The following is a 25,053-nucleotide window of genomic DNA, read 5'->3' on the forward strand; positions in this document are numbered from 1 at the left end:
GCTGGGTTATTCGAGAGGCTGACGGCCATTCGTAAATGTTGTCTTTATTCGGGCCTTGGACCAATGATGCCCCCATGCTCAAGTCCTTAACAAGAAATGAATCAGGAAAGAATTCAATGGAAGTATTGTTATGTTTGCAAAATTGAGAAACAGAAATGAAGTTGCGTTTAATATGAGGGGCGCATAAAACATCATCGAGGGTAAATGTAGTAGAGTCAGAATTAAGCGTTATGGAACCAGTATGAGTTATAGGAAGTCCTTTACCATCACCGATGATCATATCTTCATCGCCGTCATAGGGATTGTGAAGAGACAAATTCTGAAGATCAGCGGTGATGTGATAAGAGGCACCAGAGTCGACAATCCAGTTGGACTGGCTAGGTGTCGGAGTAGTCAGGAGATTTGCCTGAGGCCAGTGTGACGGAGCAGGGAGGCGAGAACGAGACCGGCAAACTTTAGCGGAGTGGCCGACTTTGTCACATAGTTGGCAAACGACCCGTCTTTGATGGCTCGGTAGGGCAGGATGCTAAGACGGATGATGGCTGGAGTTGCCACTTTGCGAGAAGTGATGACTAGGAGGATAGGAGGGGTGTTGTATAAAACTCACAGAATCAAGAGGCGCATTAGCCAAACCTTGGGTGATGTTCGGCGAGTACCGAGTGCTCTTCCGTTTAGACTTGTGACTGACTTGAGCTGTGACAGTCGATCTAGGCAGTTTGTCTACATGCTTCTAGTACATCTCATAGTCAGTCAGCTTATCATAGAGATCTTCAAAAGAGACTGGCGAGTCGCGTGCCCGAATTGCAGCAGCCAATTCCTTGTAGTCGGTGTCGAGACCATTGAGGGTATGAATGACAACCTCTTCGTCACATAGGGAATGACCTATCAAAGCCAAGTCATCGATGATAACCTTGATATGTTGTAGATAATCAGAGATAGTACTTCCCTCTTGTTTTGTCACCATAAGCTTGGATAGAAGACTGAGCTTGCGAGTATGCGAATGATTTGCTAGGGTGGTTTGCAGTTTAGACCATGCATCGGTAGCTGTCACACATGAAGATATCAAGGGAGCAACGGATCCAGCAACTGACACTTGAATAGCTTGGAGGATGAGACGATCTTGACGTAGCCACAGTTTGTGAGCTAGATTGGGTACTGGACTGGGATCTCCGGAGATGTTGAGCATGGCCAAAGGACAACTGAAGGAGCCATCAATGTAACCTAACAAGTCGTATCCAAATAAAAGATTAGAAAATTGAGCTCACTAGGACGCATAGTTGCCACCCTTTGATAACTTAAAGGGGATCAGCGTGGCAGCATTGATGGAGATAAGCCCTGTAGAAGAACAAGAAATGGGAGTCCCTACAGGAACTGAAACATCAGAAGAAGTGAACGAAGACATTTTTTTTTTTTTAGAAGCAATGTAGCGAACCTTGTGTGATACTCAAGTCACACAAGGTGGAGAATGAGGGAGCGGGGGCCGCTGCTATAGATTGTTGCTTGCTGCAGCAGATTGGGCAATCTACAACAGTGCCCAAAGCTACCGGCAGTTGTTGTGGATTGTTGCTTGCTGCAGCAGATTGTAGAGGCTACAGTTCGCCGGAAGATGGCCGCGAAAACTGTAGTGATACTCACGACTACAGTTCGCCGGGAAATGGCCGTGAAAATCTGCAGCGGTACTCAAGGAAACTGCAGTGAAAGAATTCTGCAACAATTATGAGTTGTGCTCAAATTTGAATCAACTTCTTCCAATTTGTATAAAAAGAAGGGGATATGTTAATAACAATTAACTTTTTCTATAACTTGTTTATCTATTTATTTTCTAACAGTAATGCCATTGGAATCTCAAATTTGAGCTTTAACGAAAGTTATCGTTGTTAGCCCAACGAATCACGAAGATTTTTTTGGTTAAACTTTATAAATGATATAGTGATATTTCCAAGGAAACTATAAATATTAGTTAAATAAGACACTTTTAATGTTATTACAATTAATCAGCTGAGGAAGCTCTTATTTTTTAGAAAATTTTATGAAAAATTCATAATATATAATCAAATCAACAGACGTTTAGTTTTGGTAAAAAAAGCTGAAAATTTTGACATGAAAAAGAATATATGAGTTGTGCTCTAACTATATATAGTTTATAGCATCATCATCTTAGCCCATAAGTGTTTTGCAAAGCCCTAAATTTAAGTAAAAATTTCCTAGGCTTTTAGAAAGATCGATCATAAGTTCATTCAGTGAAGCACCAGATTACTTTTAGGAAGATCAATCATAATATTCTTTTGTTAGATGATACCTCCCATCATTTTTTTCATTTGGTGCTTCATTTTTAATTAATATCCTTAATGTCTTTTGTTGTCACCAATATCCGGTCACCTTCATCTCATTGCTTCACCTGTCACCTCCATCCCTTTAGCAAAGTCGTCGTAGTCACTTTCACCTATGCCACTACATCCTTAACATTGTCATCCCTTATATTCGAACATATCATGCTTGCACTACTGTCTCTTACGTGCTTAGCACAAACTTAAACACATCATCCAACTCTTCCCACTTCATTGCTTTCGACTATAATGCTTTTAAGCATGGGTGTGACATTTGACTTTACTCTTATTATTGGTACTTTCATGTCTCGATTGTCACCACGTCGACCACCCTCATGATGCCAACTTAGAGAACCATACTAGTAGTATTAACATCCCATGAAATAATAGGATAATTATTGGATTCTGTTTGGCTTGTGTGCCCTTTGCTCACTTGATCATATCGGTTATTCACAAGAGTACTATCACTATCTGGTACTAAAGTGTAGACCTATTATATCCTCTACTAATGTGGCTCCATCATCACATCAAGTATCAAGACCTTATAGAGAAAAAGAGATCGAGGTAGAGGTAAAAGTGATAGGGTAACAAGATTGAAGTGATGCAACAAAAACGATAGGACGAAGACGGTCCCGATGGAGCATTGATTATGACAAGGGACATTTAGAATAGTAGAGAAAAATAAGAGTACCAAATGAGAAAACTGAAAATGAGGATATCTTTCTAAGAAATTAAAAAAAATAATTTTTCTAACAAATCGTCCAAAATATTATTATTATTTACATATATCAACTTTACATACGTAAAAGACAGCATTATACGTATATGCTTTTAGTTGCTTTTGCCACGTATCTATTTTCACATACATCAACTGACAAGTGACCTGAATAGCTTTTACATATATCAATTTTTACACCGAACTCTCTACACACAAACAAATATCCTATTCTTAGAATCCAGTTCAATCCAAACATGAGAGTAGTAAGGTAGGCATCACATGATGCTCTCAAAATGTGTACCCAAATAATGGAAGTCCACGGGATCGCCAACTTTGAGGTTATCTCGTGGAGGCACGTCTGACATCTGCAATCAAAATTTCCAACGCATGTGCAGATGGCGTCGTACCATTGCTCACAGCAGTTTTTTGACTTTGACCGAGTCAATTCCTTGTTCCGGCCGTCGTTTTCTCGTCATCTAGGACGGTTTTGTCCCATAGGAGACGACGCAGCCTCCTCAAAACGTATATGAGACTCAGCTCTGCAGGTAGCGTTTACCAGATATCTATCATATTTCCACTATAATACCTTTCCTCCGAACTGGCACGGAGTGATCCTTAAGCTTCTGAATCTGACTTTGGGCGATTCAAGCAATGCCAAAAATAATAAAACTACGTGTGCGATAATGTCGATGAGATGTTTGTATCGGATATGTTCCCACTTCTCAATCACATGGTTTGTTTCCTTAAATTACTTGTTCTTCGTGTCATCATGCGGAAGACGAAGTCTACCAGTGATATTCTACGTTTTGTTGAACAGTTCATCTCTGACCTTACCGTGTATGCCCTTCTAATTTATTCGATTAGGAACTTTCGGTGTGATAGGATAGCTCGATCGTGCACAGCCAGTCGAGCAGGACTCGCATGTTTATATACGGGATGCTTCTTGCATTCCTTGCATCAGATATCATCTCTGTATCTGTCATTGTCTCCGAAGAAATGTATCCATCCAAGGTTGGTGGGCCGGCATCTGCACCGCCGGTGACCGGCGTTCCCATGGCTCACAATGCCTTTGGTGGTGCTGAAACCCAGCCGGTGTGGTCCACCGGTCTATGTGATTGCATGGATGACTTCGGCAACTGTGGGTTCTTCTGTAGCCGTCGTCCTTATCGACGTCGTGATTGAGATGGCCTAACGTTGTTCTTGTCTTTGTCCATCGACGCAGGTTGCATGACTTGTTGGTGCCCGTGCGTTACTTTCGGCCGGGTCGCGGAGATCGTAGATAGAGGCACAACCTGTAAGTTCCTTAGCTTCAATTTGTCTTCTCGCGAGCAGCAGTTTACGGTGGTTTACCGGCCCGAGTAACGTGTGCATCGACGATGTAAACATGCAGCGTGCGGGGCGAGCGGAGCGCTGTACGCGTTGATAATGGCGTTGACTGGCTGCCAGTGCATATACTCGTGGTTCTACAGGACGAAGATGAGGGCTTATTACAACTTGCCCGATTCCCCGTGCTGCGACTGCTGCGTCCACTTCTGCTGCGAAACCTGCGCTCTGTGCCAGGAGTATAGAGAGCTCAAGAACCGTGGATTCAACATGGCCCTCGGTCTCTCTCTCTCTCTCTCTCTCTCTCTCTCTCTCTCTCTACAGCAGATGATAATGAAGGTTCTTCTCGTTAAGTATTGCAGGGTGGCATCTTAACGTGGAAAGGGAGGCCGGAGGAGGAATGACACAGCCACCAATGATGCAGGGAGGCATGATGCGTTGAGGAGATCATGAGAAATGGACGAGTGATGCTTTCGGTGATGTCACATGTAACAGTAGCTACCGTAATATCTGCTCCTTTTTCTTCGCTTGTATGTGGTGCAATGTAATATATTCATTCGCTCTAGAGTTGTTCTTGTCTTTGAATAATTGGTGAACAAAGGATACTGTTGTTTGGATCCAATTCTTGTCTACAATGTTTAAAGGGCGTATGTGCTATGCATATATTCGAACAAAAAAGATGGTTTTACGTGGATATTGATCTTATCTTTTCGAGGCCTTCATTTTCATTTTGTATGGCTACAATTTAGCAAATACATCACCATAGACCTTTAATTGTTTTATGAAATTGAAAACACAGGTAGATATATTTAATCATACGTGGCAACGACATGCATTCATTCTACCCACGCTTGCCTGTCCGTCTACCTTCCTTCTGATTGGAGTAGCAGTCGCAAGCCTCGTTTCTGGTCACATCACGAGACGGGTATGCGACGCGAGTAGTGACGTGCTCGGGTAGGTGAAAGTATTGTTCTGTTGCGAAAGTCAACTTGACTAACGAAGCAAGTGGCTCAAGTCCAACAGAGAGATACATGGCAATTGGCTTGGTGGGTCCCACGATACCATCAACCTACTACAACTAAAGTCTTCGGTGAAAATGAAAGGAAGTGACAAGAACATATCAAGAACAGATCAAGGAGGATGAATGCAACCTTATCCTTGAAATATTATTTTTATGACTTTAATATCTTAATCTAAGGTCATTATTTTATGGTTTATAAGGCCATCAGCATTAGTGGAAACTTTACGGTTATTTTTTTAATATATTTATCTAAGATATTTTTATTAATATGTCTAATTAGATAAGATATATTATAAATCTTACTAAATTTTGATTATGATTATTGATCAATAATCTTAATTTTTTATGAGATAATCTTGATGGTAAAGATTCTCCTAATTATTATCATAAGTCTTACTAAATTTTGATTATGATTATCGATCAATACAAATATATATTTTATGAGATAATCTTGATGGTAGAGACTCTTCTAATTATCATCATAAATCTTATGTTTTCATCTAAAAAAATTAAGATTTCATCGGGATGAAACACCAAAGATTATATATGTAAAGAATAGAAAGAGGAAAAATATATGAATATAGTTCTTCTTGTATATCGTATGTTCATACGTCAAATAAATTTTTTTTTGAATGGTATCAGAATGTATGTAAATATTAATATATCATATTTGATTTTGATTCTTATATTAAAGTTTTTAATAATAATAGGATAATTATAATTTTTATACTTACAATTTTAGGAGGATTTTAATGGATTCAAGTAATTTTGGAAAAAAAATTTGATTAGAATAGAAGGAATAAAGTTAAAATTTTAAACAAGAAAATCATAATAATTTCTAAACCACGGGGCGTTATACGGTAAAATGTAAATACTGAATTATTTTCTAGATAAATTATCTCGAAACTCATGGATAGAATTATAAAATACACCATTGTGATGAGATCCATACCGTTGATCATCAACATGAGCATTCTAGCCTCCAAAGAGTTGTTCATCGTAGGACAGGACCTCTTTAGGTTTTTTCCTTTTGGATCATATTAAACATGTAAGTTTGTCCAATCCACTTTTGTGAGCATTTAGAAGGGAATGTATAGGCCAAAGTCAGGTCCAAACTTGGATAATTAGATTCAACTCGAGGACACATAAATTTCAACTGAGGGACAAATACCTAATTAGTTACTAAGGTTTGGAGTCAAAATAGATGGAATTAGTAAGTATCCTAGCAGTTGTAAACGGGAAGTCAATGAGCTTCTAAAAAGGGTCACGAGAGATCATTAACCTATCAATTATTGATTGGCAAAGGGAAAGAACAAGACCAAAAGGAATCGAAAATAGCATACCTTTGACATTGATTCCACCTCAATCATACTAGACTCCATGACCATACCTTTGACATTAAATCATGACACCGAGTTTTTTTTTTTTTTTTTACTGGAATAAAAAATCTAATCATGACATCGAATTTTTTTTTTAATCTTGTAAAAGCATAAGGGACAGTTTGATCGATCGATCATTGGTGTGGCTCATAGGCTCACGAGAAATTATCTGCTTTAGGTGATAGATGTATCCATACGATTTTATCATTTCGGAGTATGTGAACTTCAAAAATCATCTTTAAGGATAAAGGAGATCTGTCGGGTTCATAACAGCTTTGATGATTGGGGTGATGATTAAATTGTCTTATTACTTTTTATTTGATGATTGGGGTGATGATTGCTGATTAAATGAGAGCTTTAACATTAGGTATTTTGAGCTTAGTAACTTTCATTCTAAATTGTCTTTAGTAGCTTTGGTTAAATCGTAACAGCAATCGCTTTAGCAATCACTGCTCCGGTGTATATCCCCTCTAAGCGATACAGATGATCTTTGCATTCTCAAAGCTCCCGTATCCCCTTTGCTACAACTTAATGCCATGAATCTTTTGACCACTGATGATTTTGGTCTTACAAATGATGGCTTTGTCATCGAAGACATTGAAGAAAGAATCGTATGGCCTCCTCCTCTATATTGATAGGCTCTACTTGAAGGACCCTAGCAAGCCCTTCAACACAACTTGCACTCCTTCAAAGTTAAAAGACGGACTCGTCAACTACATCTCCTCCTCCTGCAATGGCACATCAAAATCATAATTATGAATATTCTCTCACTTGCTAACCTGTTAAATATTATGAGATTCAACCAATTTTTACAGAACAATCAACTCTGCTATCCATGAATGAGCATCCCACTTTTTCTAAGGTGCAGCACATTCCCCTTTCAATTCTTGTCTACAGGTCTCCAACGCCTCAGTTTTTGGTAACCCCCAACTAATTTATACAGCATTTTCCTTTCAAAATAAACTCATACCTTTCACAATGATTAAGCACAACAAAAGTTTATAGTTTCTTTCACAATCCATTGCTTTTCTAAAAACCTAATAAATAAAACAAGCAATTGTCTTTAGATATCATTCAGGATGTCAAACCACAAAAGCTCCACCTTCTGAGCCAATTTACCATCGCTGAAACAGTACAAACTACTTGAAATGAATGGACAACATTCCCAGGATATGGCTATTGGAAATAATAATAATAATTTATAGGATATTGTTGTAAAAAATACACGGGGTTTTATTTTTTTGGGTCATCTGCATGCCCAACTGATACCAGTGGAATCCAATTTCTTGTCATTATATGTTTACATGAGCCTTTGGCTATTTACATGCTTGCGAGACAGCAATCTGATTGCCAGACAAGAACTCTAAAAGTTCTCCAAAAGTTTTAGCTGCAACACCGACATTTCACTGCAAAACACTCCGTTAGGAATCTTCAAACAACGAATTCCTTGACCCTCTAAACTAATTCCTCGTTCTTCACATGCAACTTCCTGATTCTGGTCCACAGCCCAGCAGTCTCCGACACTGGTTCATCTACATTCCCCTTGAAATTGGCTTGTTCACTTAGCTCTTCAAATGCATCCACCAAATTTTGAAGCCTCGCAACAAATTCAATGAGAAGCGAAGCAAACGTTGCCAGTGACAATGCACTAGCGCTTTCATAGGTTCTCGACTCTTCTCCGTTAAGCATGGCTTCTAAATTAAACGACTGCCTTCCAGGCCACTGCATCTGCCTCTTGAACATGGAGTCCATCTTTGGCAGAGAACCGGTGTCACTTGTGACTAAGTTGTGAATATCAGAACTTGTAGAAAGTGGTGGTGATCGATGATCGACAACTGCTTCACCATTAGATCTTCCTGTGTAGCATTTGCTATCATCTTCCGTGATGTTAGGTCTGCCAGGGATTCCCTTTGTTCCATCAGTGAACTCTACACCCTCCCAGCTTTCTAGATTCACTAGAAGGTACGATTTCCTGTCTATCTTCTTCTGCAAAACTTCAGCTGCCTCATGGACTTCAAAGAGAAAATTTGGTTTATCCAGTTTTCTCATTGTCTTAATTAAATCTCCAAGCTCGCGTAACACTTTAGCACCTTCAAAACCAACTCTCTTCAGCTCGCTGCTAAAAATTTGTCTGCTTTCTGGTGGGGCCTGTGATTTTTAATCACACAAGTGGCAACACTGGTTAAAATGAAAATGAGAACACTTAAGACTTTTATTATGCACATGCAAGTGCATAATACATGTGCTAAAAATCAAATAATTACAATAATCTGCGGGTTCCAGATTATCACATTAATTACATAAATAACAAAGATAGCCTTATACTTGCACAAAGTACCATACTGTATCGGACTTTAACATGATCCACTTCTGCAGGAAGAGAATTCCTTTTTTTCAGGTACGATTAGTAAAGCACAGACAGATGAGATTTTAACAGGTAAGCGTAGTAAAGAATAGATAGTGGAAGGTTTCTGAAGAGAATTCCAAAGTCATGCATCTACAAGGATCCTTTTATATCATTAGTTGTACAGAAGAGAATATCCTGAGGCAGTCCAAGGATTCTAATATCAACTACAAGGATCCATTTCTATCATTTAGCTATATTGAAGTAAATATTCAGAGACAACCCAAGGATTATCATATCCTTGCTATTTCTGATGGTCTTCTTTCATCTTTGTCATTTCAATTTGTATTTTCTAGCTATTTGACTAACTTTTTCACCCAGATACGGCATGATGACTCATGGTAATGAGAAAGGATCATTTTCTATATGTTGCAAAGCAAGGCAAACTAATTTGTAGTTGAATATATTCTTCAAGTGAAGATTGATCCATGATTCTAGTTTATCATGTAATGAAAATTAAGCATAACTGCACCAAGTATAGTATTCCAAGGACTAAAGAAGTAGAGTTGGCCCGGAAATATGTACATGACATCTCTAACTTTTTCAAGTTTTCCAATGATGCAGAAATAAGCAATTTTACTAGCCAAGAATTACCAAGTGTAATGAAAATTTTGGCACAACTTCTGAAATTGACAAACCTAGAAGGATCCAACTCCAACAACCAACATGAAAGTTTCTACATGGATCAAGGAACAATTCCTCAAACAAATAACTCCCTTGAGAAATATATGCTTATTCCTTTATGTACATGGTGCCAGTTTTTGTTATTGAGCAACAATAGGAGGACATCAATTCAAGATGTGGAATTATTTTATGGAAATCCCGTTGATATTTATGTTCCTCCAAAAGTAGACCTTTAAAACTCTCCGATTATGACATTGATTAAGATATACTAATAACTTAAAATTAGGACTATTATGAATCCATGATTGCAGTGTAGGTTCCTGAATCTCTAGCCTACTATTTGATGTATCTTTTTCATTTATCTTTTTTTTCATATAATATCATATCATGTCGATCACTCTATTGCATGTATAACAGCCAAACTTGGAAGATGTTATATAATAACATGTCATGCCATCTATCATATCATGTGACTGCAAAAAGATTCATGCTGCTCTTATTCAGAAGAAAGAAGTATGGTATAATTACGGTACAATTCACCAAATCAACCACGATATAAGGAAGCTTGTGGAAAAAGTCATAAGAACTGAGCAATACTTGCACCCAATGGCAGTTCCAAATATAGAGCTTAATAGAGGCAGAACTCTTCAGCTGGAAAATCCTAGTACAAATTATGTTTTCGTTTTTTCAATGAGTGATGCTACATTCTAAAGCAGTAAGACAATAATCCTTCTTTTGAACTTTCTGCCACTTTACACATTTTTTATACTATGCTTCTTAATGCGATTTTGCACCTTCAATAAAATTAGGCCTATAATAACCCAATAAGGCCTATAATGACCCAATATGTCAAGACCACACCCAAAAGGCTAAGAGAGTTCTTTTCTCGCATTGATCCCATAAAAGACCAGTATTGTTCATTTACCAAAATTTATGTATGATAAACACACACCGCATATAATTTTCTGTTTATGATATAATCTGCTTGTTAGAATTCTAAGGTTCAATTTACATAACAACATCATGATCGGTTCATTGTCAATCCTAATCATGTTCATAATTAGTTCATGATCAACCACAATAACACATCTGCTCTTTGATGTACCACAGTCAAATATGAATGCGGAATGGACTGGTACTCATACCATTCAATGACTAGTCATGAGTTATTATTCAAATCCTATGGCCCTACAAGCACCAAAAGCCTCTTCTGTGTACACCCAATGGACTGCCGACTTTAATCATGTAGTTGGCCATAAGTTATTATAGACCTCAATTAAGTTTTGTTAGACTTGTACAATTTCTTAAGACTCATTCATGCTCTGTCTTCCAAACTGTCGACCCAAGAACATGGTCCTATCACTTAATTTCCTTGCTACATATTGTCAGACAGAAATCTTGCCTTATATGCCACTAAGACCATGCTACATAATTTCCTTGCTACTACATATTCTCAATCATCAATCTTATCTATGCCACTAAGCCATGTGGTAAGATAATGTTATCCACTATTATTTAGGATTCTTAGAATCAATGATAGACTTAGTTAATCATTTTAATAAAAAATATTTCCCATTCTTACCAGATTCAATAAGCGAAAACAAATAAGAACAAACTGAAAGAGAGCTTTCAAGGAAATATAATGTACTAAATCAAACAATGCTAGAAAAATAACACAAAAAAAGCATCCTACCTGAATCTCTGATAGTATACAACCATGTAATGCCATAACCATGAAGGCACAGTGCCTGAGCGAACCACTAACTTTAACATAGCACTTCCAGGGATAATTCCACATTTTGTAAGGACCATGTGGTGGCTCCCAGATAGCAAAACCTAACTATGATAAAACATGGAAAAAAATACTTATAAAAAATACTCATCTTCCATTCAACCAATGACAGATTTCAGGAATGCATAGAAGTTCAAAAAGATACATACAAGAGCATCCTCTTGACTTGTTGATTGTACAGCAGATCGATACCCACTGTACAGAGGATCATCATAAGCCTGGTAAGTAAGAATTTTTGAAGGAACTCTTTCATATTCAACGCATTGAAGGTATCCATTGACACAACCTACAGAAATAACAACAGGATCAGCTGATAAGTATTATGGTTCTACCAATGAAGGATTTTAATTTCAGTCCAACACCAATTTCCGTAACCTACTGGAGTCGTGATATCAGTATGCACCGAGTAGTATACCATTCTGTACTGCCAAATTTCATTAAATAACATAACAAAAAAAAAGAATAGTATTGTACCAATACCAAGATATATGTTTCAGGAAAGGTACTTGGTTGGACTGGTAAATACTGGTGGGTATTTATCAGTCCATCTGGTATTAAAACCTTGCTTCCAATATTAGACTAATCCAGTTATAACTTCAGATTACTCTGCCAACTGAAGATTACATTTCACTTTCTGCCTAACTCTCTGTAGGCAGAAAAAAATTGTAGTAAAAAAATTGCAAAAGTCTTATGTTCAAAATTTTGAATCAATTATTTGACAATGAGTTCAAGTACCATTGTGCAAAATGTACCGATTATCAAACTATTGGAAACAGATTACATTGCTATAGTTGTTGAGCCTGGTCCAAGTCATGAGCACCAAGATGTTTCAAAACTTCAAATCAGATACCATGTGAAATGATAGGATGAAGCGTATTCATATAATAATTACCTTCCAAAGACTTAGCTAGACCTGTGAAGTTCTTTGCTACCAGGTTGTGCAGATCCTCTCCTGCCCAGATTGGATAAATGCAAATATTTATTCCCAAACCAACACCAGCTCCAAGAGCAATTAATAGAAACCGGCTCACTGCAGTCTCAATAAATGCCCTTGTCCTATATCCGGACACCATTATGAAACAAAATGTGAGCAAAAAGACTCGAAAGCCATATTCATAAGGCTTCATTGTCGGGTAGAGCTTTATGAAGCTTGCAAAAAATCCTGCATCGGTGATGGATGAGAAATGAAAAAAAGGAAAAAGTCAGTCCTATATAATGCAAAATACTCAACGATGAAAGCAAGAGACAGGTGTTATGCATCTCACCAGCAACAAAGATGCTAATAACTACAGTTACTTCCTCCAAATCTCCGGTGAGTATTGCTAGTTCTGCAACACCTAGAGCAAGGCCTCCGGCAAGTAATGTTCCTAAACCCCGATTAAGCCCTTTGCTTAGAGTGGCACCTGCATGATGCAGACTTGGATACTCAGGCTGGATTAAGTATGCATGGGGCAAGAATTTAAAAGGAACTAGTAGGAAAATTCATTAATGGGCCTATGATCTGCTCACTCAGAAATTCTCACAAGTAGATAAAAGACTAATTACAACTTCTTTATCTTCTAGCGGTCAAACAGCTCCAATAATGTTCCATCAGTCTTCACACTTTCTCTAAAGAATGTGTTACAAATGTAGAATCGACTCTGTTGACCATGATGAATGACCGTTATAAATTAATTTACAAAGTCAGCTCACTTTTTATAAACATGAAGTAGACTAATTGGCATGTCCATTAATCCAAGGTTTATTCCACCAGAAAAAGAAACCTCCAAGATCTTATACTATACATGAGGGAATCCACATGACAAAGCATGAAGAAGACAGTATCTGATATAAGGAAGCGCATTCATCTTCAAAGCACAGATAAGCAATCAAACTGCGATTTTAGGCATTTTTCGTGTCTCGGAAAATAAATTTGCACGAAGAAAAATAGACGACATGAAGATCTCATCGATCATTCAAGTTCCCACCCACCCCACCTATGCTGAACTCGAAGACCACGACGACGGTGAGGATGGCCCAGACGGAGTACTTGGTGAGGTCCCGGAAGGGCTCCCGGAGGAAGATAAGGAGGGAGATGAGGGTGAGGGCGAGGCCCATCTTGGCGGCGAACACCACCTTCCGTGGGTCCGACCGCCCGAACTCCCAGCCCTCGACGGCCAACCACCGGATGAAGGCCCACGCGGCGGCGATCCGATCGGCCAGGCGGCGGAAGCAGCCTCCCTGCCGGGTGGACGGGTCATCGTAGAGGTGGGGGAGGAGGGTGGAGGAGAGGAGCCGTTCCTTGCTCCGCTGCTCGAAGTTGTAATGGAAGGATCCCAGTTTAGGGGCCATTTGGTGGTGCGTATGGAGTTCTCGGTTACTTGCGGTGGCGAGAGAGAGAGAGAGAGAGAGAAGCTTTTAGGCTTTTCAACGTCAAGGAGGAGTGGGTCGACGCGAAGGTTAGATGGGAAAAGATAAAACAGGGAGAAGCGAAGGCTGATCACATTCCACCAACTATAAATGGCGAATTTATGGGGAAAAAACTGTTTTTAGCTTTTTCCTCATAAAGGTACCTAATTTTTCGAATTTGTTTTTTTTTTTTTTTGCCTAATACCTGCTACTTATTATTTGACAATCCACCCATTTTTGCTCTTTTTCTTCTTTTTTTTTTTGGTATGGATTGACCCCTACGATAAATCTATCCTTTTATAATATTTTTATATTATATTTATATAAAAATATTATACTTGAATCGGTTCATTTTATACCTCCATCCATAGGCAAAGAAAATAAAAAGAGATTGATGGATTGATATTTTAAATATTAAACAAAAAATACATTATATTTTCTGAGAAAAACTCAAAAATTGATCTTTTTCGAAAATTCAGCCAACTACAGTTAAGATATATCCATATTTACATTTATACCCCTATATATATATATATATCGCCTCAAATTACTTCAAAAGTAGGACTAGTAATGATTGAAAAATTCACTAAAGTTGTGGGTACATATTCTAAATGTATATTAAATTGTCTTGATAGATTTGATGATTTTATTTAAATTTTTTAATGTAAATTTTCATAATTCTTGAGAATATGAACGGATCCTAGTCAGTTGACAATCTAAAGGATAAAATCTTGAACCTTTAATTTTATGTCTTAAATTAATTTAAATCAAACGAATCCATTATTCTTTAGTAGTAGTGCATCCATGCAAGTGTAAATACGTAAATTTAGAATTTGAGGGGTATTTAGTAAAATAATTATCTGTAGAGGGGCTATATGGTAAGAAAACTCAACATACGAGCCGCCCAAACCAACATTTCTTAATAGCGCACGAGATACACGAGGGGGTTTCATCGTCATTTCAGTTTCATATTGTGCGGTGCCGGCATGCCCCCGAAACATGTGGTTGGAAATGATTTCCATTCTCAACCGAGAAATGTTGACATTTCTTTTCTGACTGTTCCCTTTATTGGACCGTCCATCAATTGCGGAGAGCGACGGATGTCATCAGATTTAATTATCAAAACTAATTTGAATATATATATATATATATATATATATATATTTATTTATTTATAATTGGTCAGATATAGGCTTGTTATGAAAATGGGTTCCCTATCGGCCGTTTGGCTTTTCGATACAAAGAAGGGTTGTCAACCCCGTGCTTGTGTAATCTGCAACGACTGTAACAAACGTCTATATGGTGTACGATTTTTAATTTCTAATAAGATGACATATAGCTAACAAACGTCACAAATTTACTAATTAAATTTTTTATTTTTATAATCATTTAAAAAGTAATCATGGATGACTTTACCATTGTGTGAAGGCGTTCTTATCCAAAAATTTGAATACATGTATTTATTTTTTGTCAGGTACATTTTTAATTTTATTCTATTATTATTTTATCCAATCGATTAATCAATCATATGGTGGCCTACCATCTTTGATGATGATGATTGCTTTGCTTAGAAGATTGATTTAGCATTCTTAAGATGCAGTCAGTGTGTTAGAGATCAATCAATCATAATCTGTCTTTGTGTTAAGGAGTAGATCTACATGTAACCTTTGTTCTGAGAAGTAGTAGGTCACCCTTGTTTAAGCCTTGAAGGCATTCATCGATGGGCGAATTCTTTTTTTCCTAAGAAGCATTTTCATTTTTAAAATTCTAAAATATATATATTTTTTTTCTTATAAATCAATCATAAAGTTAATCAATCTCGTATAATATTTTTTTATATTGTATTATATTTTTTACAAAACATTAATGTATTTTTAATAATATTATAACATAGTATATAAACACTATTACACAATACCTTTGTACTATATTATAATATTTTTTATATTACTGGATTGATTCATCATGTGCATTGATCGCTAAGAAAAAAGATAGACGATTGGGGTATTTTATTTATTGAAAAAATAAAAAATAAAAAAAATGAGCGTTTATGAAAAAAGACTCAAAAAATAATTTTTTTGTTAATGGATATTTATAGGTCAATGTAAAAATGTTATATAATTTTAGTAATAGCAAAAAAGAAATCTTATTTTTATAGTACTTTTACACAACGTTAACGTATTTTTAATTATAATAATTTTATTTTAAATAATATTAGGAAAAATATTGTAACATAGTATATAAAACACTAGTACACAGTATCTTTGTACTATATTATAATATTTTTTTATGTTACCTATTGTAGTTAAAAATATTATAATTGGATTGATTCACGATTGATCCATAAAAAAAAAATAGATGTTTCGGATATTCTACTTATTAAAAAAATAAAAATTTTAAAAATAAAAATTTTAAAAATTTTAAAAAATAGATGTTTCTGAAAAAAAAATCAAAAGATAATTGTTTTGTTAATGAATATTTAAAGGTCAATGTAAAAATGTTATATAATTTTAGTAATAGCAAAAATATTATAATATAATAATTGTATATATTTTTTTCATAAAAATATTATTTTTATAGTATTTTTAATTATATTAAAAAATACTAAAGTAGTACGACAATATTATAATACAATATTTTTATTTTTAAATAATATTATAAAAAATATTATAACATGGTATATAAACACTATTACACAGTATCTTTGTACTTACACAGTATCTTTGTACTTACTCTATTATAATATTTTTTGATATTAATTAATGTAGTGTAAAAATATTATAATTGGATAGATTCGCCATTAATCCATAAGAAAAAAAAAGATGATTGGGATATTCTAATTATTAAAAAATAAAATTTTAAAAATGAGGTGCGTTTCTAAAAAGAAATCAAAAAATAAATTTTTTTGTTAATCAATTTAAGTCATTAATCTTGTTGATCAATTTAAGTTATTATGTTAAACTAAATTGGGATATCACACCCGAATCATAAATATTAGCCTAAGCTGAAATGAGCACCACAAATTCTTCTGAAAAAGAAAGAAAAAGCCAATTTTTCGAATAATTTCTTCAATTTATTGTGTTTTTCTATTCTCATTTTATGAGGAAACGATTTCGCTTCACTTCCCCGCGACATGTGATTCACGTGAGCCGCTGGATATGCAGGCTTCACTTTCATCCGCCGTCCATTTCCGATGGCGAACGCGTGCGCGTCCCATCTTAAATCTCATCCGTTGATGCCCTACCCGCGCAAACGTCACCAGAAGTAACACCCGTTCGTTCCATCCCATCCCACCATCGCAAACCGCATCCATCTCGGGGTGCTCTCTTTCGTCGTGTACCCACGGCCGCGAGCGGCGAGGGGAAGCAGCGATGTCGGCGGCGACGGCAACCATATCTCCCGCCGCCTTCTTGTCCCGTTCCTCGTCCCTCCTCGCATCCACCGCCGCCGTCCGCCTCCGCTCATCCCGGCGCTGCTTTCGTGTGCTCCCCGTCCGCGCCTCGTCCCCCTCGGAGCCCCCTTTTGAGGTCTGCGTCAAGGCGTCCATCACCGTCCCCAACCGACTTGGCGATTGTAAAGCCTCTCGATCTCATCTCTCTACTCCCCCACTCTCATGAATGATTCCTTTCGAATGTTCTGGTGGAACTAATTGGAACTATGTACTAGACATGTTTGTCTAATTTTCGTTGGTTTTCGGCATCGATGTTTGCTAGAATTAGACCATTCGTAATGTCTGTTCAGGTCCTTTCTCGCAAAGGGTTCTCTTGACCCTCGAGGAGAAGCGTTTATCGTATGACATGAAATTGGTCGATCTGGGAAACAAGCCAGAATGGTAAATCTTTAATTCTTGTTCTGGTAAAGGAGGAGCAAAATGCAAGGGATGGGATGGATTCATCTCATGATATGTTTGGTTACCATTTACTGCTCTAGGTTTCTGCAAATAAACCCTGAAGGAAATGTTCCTGTCATTAAGCTTGATGAGAAGTGGATTGCTGATTCAGACATTATTACAAAATCATTGGAAGAAAAATACCCTGTTCCATCTTTAGAGACGCCTCCAGAGAAGGCTTCAGCGTATGGATTTCACTTTTTTTTTTTCTTTAAATTTGTCATCGGATTGGTATTTAGTGAAAGATTAGATACAGTTTTCTCTCTCTTTTTTTGTTGGTTCAATTATTTTATATTAATTCATAACTCTTTGCAGTATTTCATTGGACAGAAAGCATGCCTAAGTCATTTAATTATAAGCTATCACCTAGTGTTCCCAACAATTTTGAGAGTATCATGCTTGTTTGATGGTTATCTCAAATAGAAATCTAGATTAGCCATCTAAGAGTTCCTCCGTGCTACCTATATAAACAATGGAGTTATACCAGGAACAGGTGTTCTATGTACATGATAATTAGTGATTGAAAAATAGGCATAGAATACTGTTATAATTGTTACCGACTCCTTGTCACTTTTCTACAAACTCAAGAAAAGGGACAAAGAACTTTTGGAATGTGTGCAATCAAGAGCCTAGTGCTAGTGTAGAAAGTAGTTTCTGCTGTTCACTTTTTTTATGCTTTAATGATCTGTTGGATATATCAACTTTTGTGATCAAGGGACATCTTTGATAGTGTCATCATGTAATATGTTCTCTTGATTCTTGAGATGATGTGATCCATTACTAACAAGTCCTTTGGCTCATTACTGAATGGGTTATGTTGAGGAGTTCATCAATGACACTAAACCATTTTAGTGGTTCTGAGACAGTTACCGTGATGATGTAAAATCCATCACATTTGAATTTCTTAGGTAGCTTTTTAATTATCATAGTGCTATTTTACGAGTTTATCACTCTTGCCACTGGCAGCTTCTTGCAGGAATGAGGTAATTTATCACATTTTGAATCATAAATATAACACATAGGAGACCTGTACTAATACCCTTACATCAAGAATTTATTTTCATATTAATCTTGTTGTAAGTGTTTTAATCTATCTTTTGATCACTCACTGAGGTGTCTGGAATATTGTCTAGAAATTTCTACAAATTGTGGTAACTTGTAACTACACTATTTTGGACTATAAGACAGCAACCGATGAACTGATTTACCTAATCCAGATCCAGTATTATCAATCTCCTTACTTTTTTCCCTATCTATTTACTTTCTGTGAACAACTTTTATTTACATTTGATAATTTTTTTTTACCTCTTTTTAATTTGATATGACAATAACATGACTTTTCTTGTAGTGGTTCAAAAATCTTCTCAACTTTTATTGGTTTCTTAAAAAGCAAAGATCCTAATGATGGCACAGAACAAGCCTTGCTTGATGAGCTGACTTCGTTTAATGAATACTTAAAGGACAATGTAAGTTTGTCTTGTCATTTTGTTTTGAAAAAAAAAATTTATTCATACTACTTTCTGGTCATGCATTTACTGCCTTTATTTTTTGAACTGTCTACTGCATTTAGAATTGTGTGCTACATGTATTTAGGGCAGCTTTTTGATATATTCATGTCCTGTTTTGTTGTTAAAACCTGTTTTTTTTTGTTAATGCTGTTTAAATATAACTTTTGTTGAAGACAAATGCCTACAGTTTCTTCTTTATGTTTTATTTAATGATTTCATCTATCCCTATTTACTTGTATTATGTTTTGTTTTATCTTTGAAAGTTGCATGTGTGCAGGTGGTATGGTTCTGATTGTATTATTGTCATCGAATGTGAAAAAAAAATGAAGGCCAAGACATTAGACCAGCAAAGCAGTGTGATCTGCATGTCCTTGTTTTTTCCACCATAGTTTGCTTTCTTGCTGAAACTTGTTAATCAAATTTGATATTAAATGCTTGATTTGACTGAAAGAGTCAGGAACACCATTTGCTAATTTGAAAATATACCCATCCCATTTATTTTATTATTGTTAGCAATGATGGATAATAAAGACTTGTTTGATACTTCAATGACTTTTTCTTCTTACATTCAATAATTAGACCAAGAAGTTAAAGATTAGAAGTCTGTCAGACTTATGATATTTTTAGCTCTTTAACATTTTTACGTCGATTGATTTGAACAAATAAAGCAGATGCCAAGTTCTACTTGTTCCTCATCATGGAATTTTTTTGGCTAGACATTTTTTGTGAATTGTATACTTGATTATCCTCTTTGGGATTGACTTGAGAATTCATTGTGCAATATACAACAGTAAGTTTCATGTGGATAGCCATCTAGTTCTTGTTCATTTCTGATTTCAATGATTGAATTTTTGGTAGTGGTTACAACTAAATTATGAAATTTAAAAGTTGGTTTGTTCGTTTTCTTTGTCAGGGGCCTTTTGTGAATGGTGACAGTATATCTGCTGCTGATTTATCCCTTGGGCCTAAGCTTTATCATATGGAGATTGCCCTAGGTCACTATAAGAACTGGTCAGTTCCAGAATCACTTGCATATGTGAAGAACTACATGAAGGTATGTAAAATAATCTTGAATTTTCTGGGTTTTTTAGATATTTTGTGATTATATGGTTAATCAATCTGTTATGAATATTATGACAAACTTTATTACTGCACTTTCAATACTTTGTTTACTCTAATATATTTGGTAAAATGTATGAGGCCTAATTTATATTATATTTCAGTTGATGATTAATCATTTTATGTTCTTCATGGGATATCCTATGTCCAAAAAAGCAGACAAGAATATTTTACAACATTTCTCTGCTTTCCTAAATGCGATACATGTGTGCAAACCATTTTCATCATTTAATCAAATGCCTTTCCACTTTATTATGGAGACTTGTTTGTAGACAGTTATTGATGGAGGATTATGATAGAGACAAATCTGGAATAACAATTTTGCATTCCTTGCATGTTTCAATCCAATCTATGATATGAGGATCAAGCACCGCATGATTTGAGCGCATGATTGAGGGAAATCTCTCCCTCAAATTTGTATAAATACATATTACCTCATTGAATGAATTCATTAAACATTATAGCAAATTCTTTAGCTATCTTCAGAGGACAACCAAGAGTCGAAAGCAATTATGGATGAAAATTGTGGAAAGTATTGGAGAATACTCACTAACTGATTTCTAGCTTTTGTTTTAGAAAAGTATATAGATAATTGGCGATATTCTGGTTGGATTTTCATATCATCTTGCTTCTCTTGTGAATAGAGAATTTCTCTGCATTGTTGCTAGAATTTTGTTAAATCACAAGTTATGTCATTGTGTACAAGAAGATTTTTGATATTTTGTTTCTGTTGTCATGTCGGTACTACGTTAAGTGATCTACACTTTTTAGCTGATTTCATCCCTATCACGAGTGATAGTTCTTCACACTTCACTTGCTTGCTTCTGTTAGACTTTTACCTCATGATGCATGTTTACCTTTTCTTAAAGCATGAATCTTAGGTTATATACAATCTATGGCAAGTTGATATATCCATTAAGAAAGAAGTGATCTTTTTCCTTTTTGTTCTTTTCGTTCGCCTTCCTACTCATGCAAGTTGTCGGTGTTGCAGTCGATTTTCTCCATGGATTCATTCGTCAAGACTCGGGCACTCCCAGAGGATGTCATTGCTGGATGGCGTCCAAAAGTCATCGGTTAAACCATTTAACAACCCTCATATATTTCTGCTTGCTTTTAGCATGGCACCACATGAAATGCTAGTCAAATTTTGGCTTCAGTTTTTAACATGATTACTATAATCAGTCTGTTGCTAATTCGTAGAAAGGCTTATGTATCTTCAGATTTACCAAGCTTTGGGTTTCTTTTATATTTATAAGTGAGGTAAAAGCCTATATCTGGTTTCATAGGCTAATCTGTAAGAGGTCCAGTAGGAAAAGGGTGATCACATGCTCCACTTGAGAAATCCTTATTGAAGTTCCAATTTACATATGAATACGTTTATCAATATCAATGATCTTTAGATGACACTTCCAAGAGTATTTAAAGAGAACAATGCTTGACTGGGGCCTTTAACCCATATAAACATTTTTCTTCCTTGCACCTCATGCCCTTTCTTGAGCTCATCTATTTTTTTATGGAGATAATTTTAGATCATATAAAACTAAACTAATATTAAAGGGTAATATGATGATATCGTGGCCGACATATGTCACTTAATATATTCTTTAAGTTTTTTTTTTCCTCTCATGTTTATTGTCATCATCGTCTTGTCTTCTCCTTCCGACTTCTCTCTCACATCTTTCTCTCGTCGTGCTTCCGTTACTACGATATCGATGTCTTTTCTAATACCAACCCACAACCACCCACCCCTTTAATACTCTTTTTTGCTACCAAAATATATCATAGTTGGCGAGCTTACCATCTGATCCTTAACATATCATGAAGTTAAGACCGCAAAATAGCTCCTTGGCCACCGTTAACCCTGCTTTATTTTTGTATTCGATTCACGAAATGGAGATTCACTCAATCTAAAATCAATTTATACACTAGATGAAATCCATTTCATAGTGTTAGTGCTCCTTATAGTTGCCCTGTCAGCGGTGTTAAAGGCGGGTACAACTTGATCCAGTAATATGTGTCTAAGCATAGCTGAAGTGTTATTTAATATAATAAAAATATTTTTTTAATCAAAAAAATATCTCGATCGAGCCAGTGCAAGTGGTCTCCTCGGGCTAGAATGTCCGACTTGCAAGAAGTTGTACAGGGTGTTCTTTGATACGAACCTTTCTACGCTTTCAGAGAGTCGAATAACAAATATTGCAAGAGAATTCGTTTGCTCATGGTATTTTTGAAGGTATTATTTTTCACATGCGAGTATAATTGGCGATGCGGCAATTGGTCATGTTTCGTGCGATGTCGTGACGCGTCACGGTGGCCACCCACGTGTTGCAAATTAGCCCCAACATGAAAGCTGACGTGGGGTATGTTTGAGTGACTTGTGTCAGTCCATGTCCACGTGGATAGTAAAGTGTCGGATACATACAGCACATAGAAAAAAGGATAACACATAATTTGTTCTCCTATTATTCCTGTATACTCCTTCACATCTTTCACACCTTCGACACGCATACATAGCCCACCGCGAAAGCGTCGTGCACGATATGTTCTAGACATCGTACGATTAGCGTGCGCAATATTTAAAGCACCTCGTAATCGTACGAGTATAACTTAACACGTTAGAAAGAACGAAGAACTCACATAAACTCACATTTTATATAATGGTTACGATCAATTGCCCAAGAAGAGGCCATAGCAATCCGCTCCGGGCAAGGCAAGAGGTGTTTGCATTAGATTACGTGGCTCAATATAATTGGATAAGATATATAATAAAATTAAATAGATTTTGATAACATATATTAATCAATAAAAAAATTTATATTATAGCGGGATTCTTTAAGGGATGTCCTTGACAGGTGGAACTCTCATAATAATTTATTATAGACTATCTATTCTCGCTTATAAATAGATAGTACCTCTAGGAGAAAGACATCATAGAGGATGTAGTTGAGAGATTACAGTTTCTCTCTCAACCCTCCCTAATCCATCAATCTAAATGGTCTTGTGTAAGGATAGTAACAGAGGAGAATGAGAGTCTAGTTCTCATTACAGATTGGCAATGAGTTTTGGATCTAAAGACAATATCTTTGTAGATCATACAAAGATACTTTTCAGATGACACCAAAAGGTACATATCGTAAAAACTGATTTAACATTATTTGATTTCAATCCTAGCGTATAAGTTTTTCTGCATTACATATAGCATATAACAATTTTATACTAATAATTAGTATCAGAGCTTAGGTTCTTGAAATCAAATATCTTAGATATATTATATTCTGATTTATGATATTTTAATGATCCATATTTTATCGATCTAAATTCCTATATATTCTGTCTTGTCGTCTGCTTACGAGCGATGATCTATTTTTTTATTTGATTTGTCCTATCGTTTGATTACGATCGATGTGTGATTTGTTATGTTTGATCGATGGATTTACTATCGACGTTATTGAGGCGACGATCTCTGTTGGTCGCCCGTTCAGTCCTCGACAGTTGTTGAGCAATGTCGCCATGTACAGAGACTATAGCCCGTAGCCGTGTATCATGACCGTGCGCGAGCGACGATCTATTTGTGAGAGGCAATTACACCATGTAGCATGCACATCGTAGCAGCAAAGGCGATCGTTGGCAGTCACTAGGTGACTAGTCGCGGTGGCTACGCATCGCAATAGCCACTCGCAGGCGTGTAGTGGACGTTCGCACCGCGTGTGAAAGTCGTAGTCGCATCGCCTGTGAATGCGATGGTTGCGGAAGGCAACGGCTGCGCCTCGTGTGAAGTTGATGGTCACACTGGCGACCACCCTCACGCGCGCGACACCCGCCTACAGAGGACGCCTGCGGAAGTGCCACTACCACCATCATATCTTTTTAATATTTCTACCCTCTTTGAATCTCGTAATTTTGATTTGTCCTATCAACAAAATTATAGTTTTACCCTCGATCAATTTTTATTGACTGACTTAATTAGGTTAATTAGGTTTCTCTAATTAAATAAGGTTGATTAGTATAATGGTTTTTTTATAATTTTCTCATATGAATTATTGATTGCAAATCCAATTATTATTCTTAGATATTTATTTGATTATTCATATGCATATATTTAAAATTATGAAATAATAGTTATATTTCATATAAAGGTTCTTCATGATTTATGTGTTATCATGATTATAGTTATCATATAAGTTTTTTTTTATGCCGATCAATATTCAATAATTATTATGGTTGTTATTCTATTATGAACTGCTTCAATATGAATCAAAATAAAAAAAATTAATAAATATTATTTATAATTTATCTCCGGTAGCTACCAAAGTAGCTTGGGAAGGTATACTTATGAGATGTGAATTACAATAAAGGCCTTGTCATTTATAGGACATTTTAGACTATATTTTATATTTTTGTATTGATCCTACAACCACAAAAGTGACTTGGACCAATAATCTATAAAATACATTATGGAATTAGTCCTAAATAATATTTAAAAAATAATATTCATAATAACACATAAAATTAGGAGATTTAGATTATCCCAAAAGAGAATCTATTTCGAATAATTCTATGA

General features: G+C 36.1%; 3 protein-coding genes across 4 annotated transcripts; 2 read left to right on the top strand and 1 right to left on the bottom strand.

Annotated features, from left to right (window-relative positions):
* The first annotated feature begins 3,966 nt into the window (after positions 1-3,966).
* LOC103992195 (cell number regulator 10) lies at positions 3,967-4,990 on the top strand. 2 transcript variants are annotated; one of them, XM_065115393.1, is made up of 4 exons: positions 3,967-4,183; positions 4,268-4,339; positions 4,436-4,648; positions 4,723-4,990. In XM_065115393.1, the coding sequence occupies exons 1-4, from the start codon at positions 3,967-3,969 to the stop codon at positions 4,770-4,772; spliced, it is 552 nt and encodes a 183-aa protein (XP_064971465.1). In that variant the 3' UTR covers positions 4,773-4,990. The 2 variants fall into 2 exon arrangements, with proteins under 2 accessions (XP_064971465.1, XP_009410080.2); XM_009411805.3 differs by having other exon boundaries at positions 4,731-4,990.
* A 2,957-nt stretch (positions 4,991-7,947) lies between these two features.
* On the bottom strand, positions 7,948-14,049 carry LOC135617554 (aluminum-activated malate transporter 4-like). Its single transcript, XM_065117900.1, has 6 exons — positions 13,565-14,049; positions 12,854-12,991; positions 12,481-12,750; positions 11,738-11,874; positions 11,490-11,636; positions 7,948-8,916 (listed from the first exon to the last, which is right to left on the bottom strand). Exons 1-6 carry the CDS (start codon positions 13,917-13,919, stop codon positions 8,224-8,226), a joined length of 1,740 nt encoding a protein of 579 aa, XP_064973972.1. The 5' UTR covers positions 13,920-14,049; the 3' UTR covers positions 7,948-8,223.
* Positions 14,050-17,225: 3,176 nt separating this feature from the next.
* On the top strand, positions 17,226-21,876 carry LOC135617555 (probable glutathione S-transferase DHAR2, chloroplastic). Its single transcript, XM_065117901.1, has 6 exons — positions 17,226-17,549; positions 17,718-17,808; positions 17,907-18,050; positions 19,214-19,331; positions 20,287-20,427; positions 21,484-21,876. The coding sequence occupies exons 1-6, from the start codon at positions 17,348-17,350 to the stop codon at positions 21,568-21,570; spliced, it is 783 nt and encodes a 260-aa protein (XP_064973973.1). The 5' UTR covers positions 17,226-17,347; the 3' UTR covers positions 21,571-21,876.
* Positions 21,877-25,053: the final 3,177 nt, after the last annotated feature.

This window comes from Musa acuminata, chromosome BXJ2-7, assembly GCF_036884655.1.
Source record: "Musa acuminata AAA Group cultivar baxijiao chromosome BXJ2-7, Cavendish_Baxijiao_AAA, whole genome shotgun sequence".
Classification (NCBI taxonomy): domain Eukaryota; kingdom Viridiplantae; phylum Streptophyta; class Magnoliopsida; order Zingiberales; family Musaceae; genus Musa; species Musa acuminata.

Excerpts from the sequence above, each read along its gene's own strand:
- LOC103992195 (XM_009411805.3), top strand. The coding sequence starts at position 3,967 with ATGTTTATATACGGGATGCTTCTTGCATTCCTTGCATCAGATATCATC. Across the intron at positions 4,340-4,435 it reads CGTAGATAGAGGCACAACCT|CGTGCGGGGCGAGCGGAGCG; the intron begins GTAAGTTCCTTA and ends GTAAACATGCAG. Across the intron at positions 4,649-4,730 it reads TGGATTCAACATGGCCCTCG|GGTGGCATCTTAACGTGGAA; the intron begins GTCTCTCTCTCT and ends TAAGTATTGCAG.
- LOC135617555 (XM_065117901.1), top strand. The coding sequence starts at position 17,348 with ATGTCGGCGGCGACGGCAACCATATCTCCCGCCGCCTTCTTGTCCCGT. Across the intron at positions 18,051-19,213 it reads CCTCCAGAGAAGGCTTCAGC|TGGTTCAAAAATCTTCTCAA; the intron begins GTATGGATTTCA and ends CTTTTCTTGTAG. Across the intron at positions 19,332-20,286 it reads ATGAATACTTAAAGGACAAT|GGGCCTTTTGTGAATGGTGA; the intron begins GTAAGTTTGTCT and ends TTTCTTTGTCAG.
- LOC135617554 (XM_065117900.1), bottom strand. The coding sequence starts at position 13,919 with ATGGCCCCTAAACTGGGATCCTTCCATTACAACTTCGAGCAGCGGAGC. Across the intron at positions 12,992-13,564 it reads GGTCTTCGAGTTCAGCATAG|GTGCCACTCTAAGCAAAGGG; the intron begins GTGGGGTGGGTG and ends TGCATCATGCAG. Across the intron at positions 12,751-12,853 it reads TATTAGCATCTTTGTTGCTG|GATTTTTTGCAAGCTTCATA; the intron begins GTGAGATGCATA and ends TCACCGATGCAG.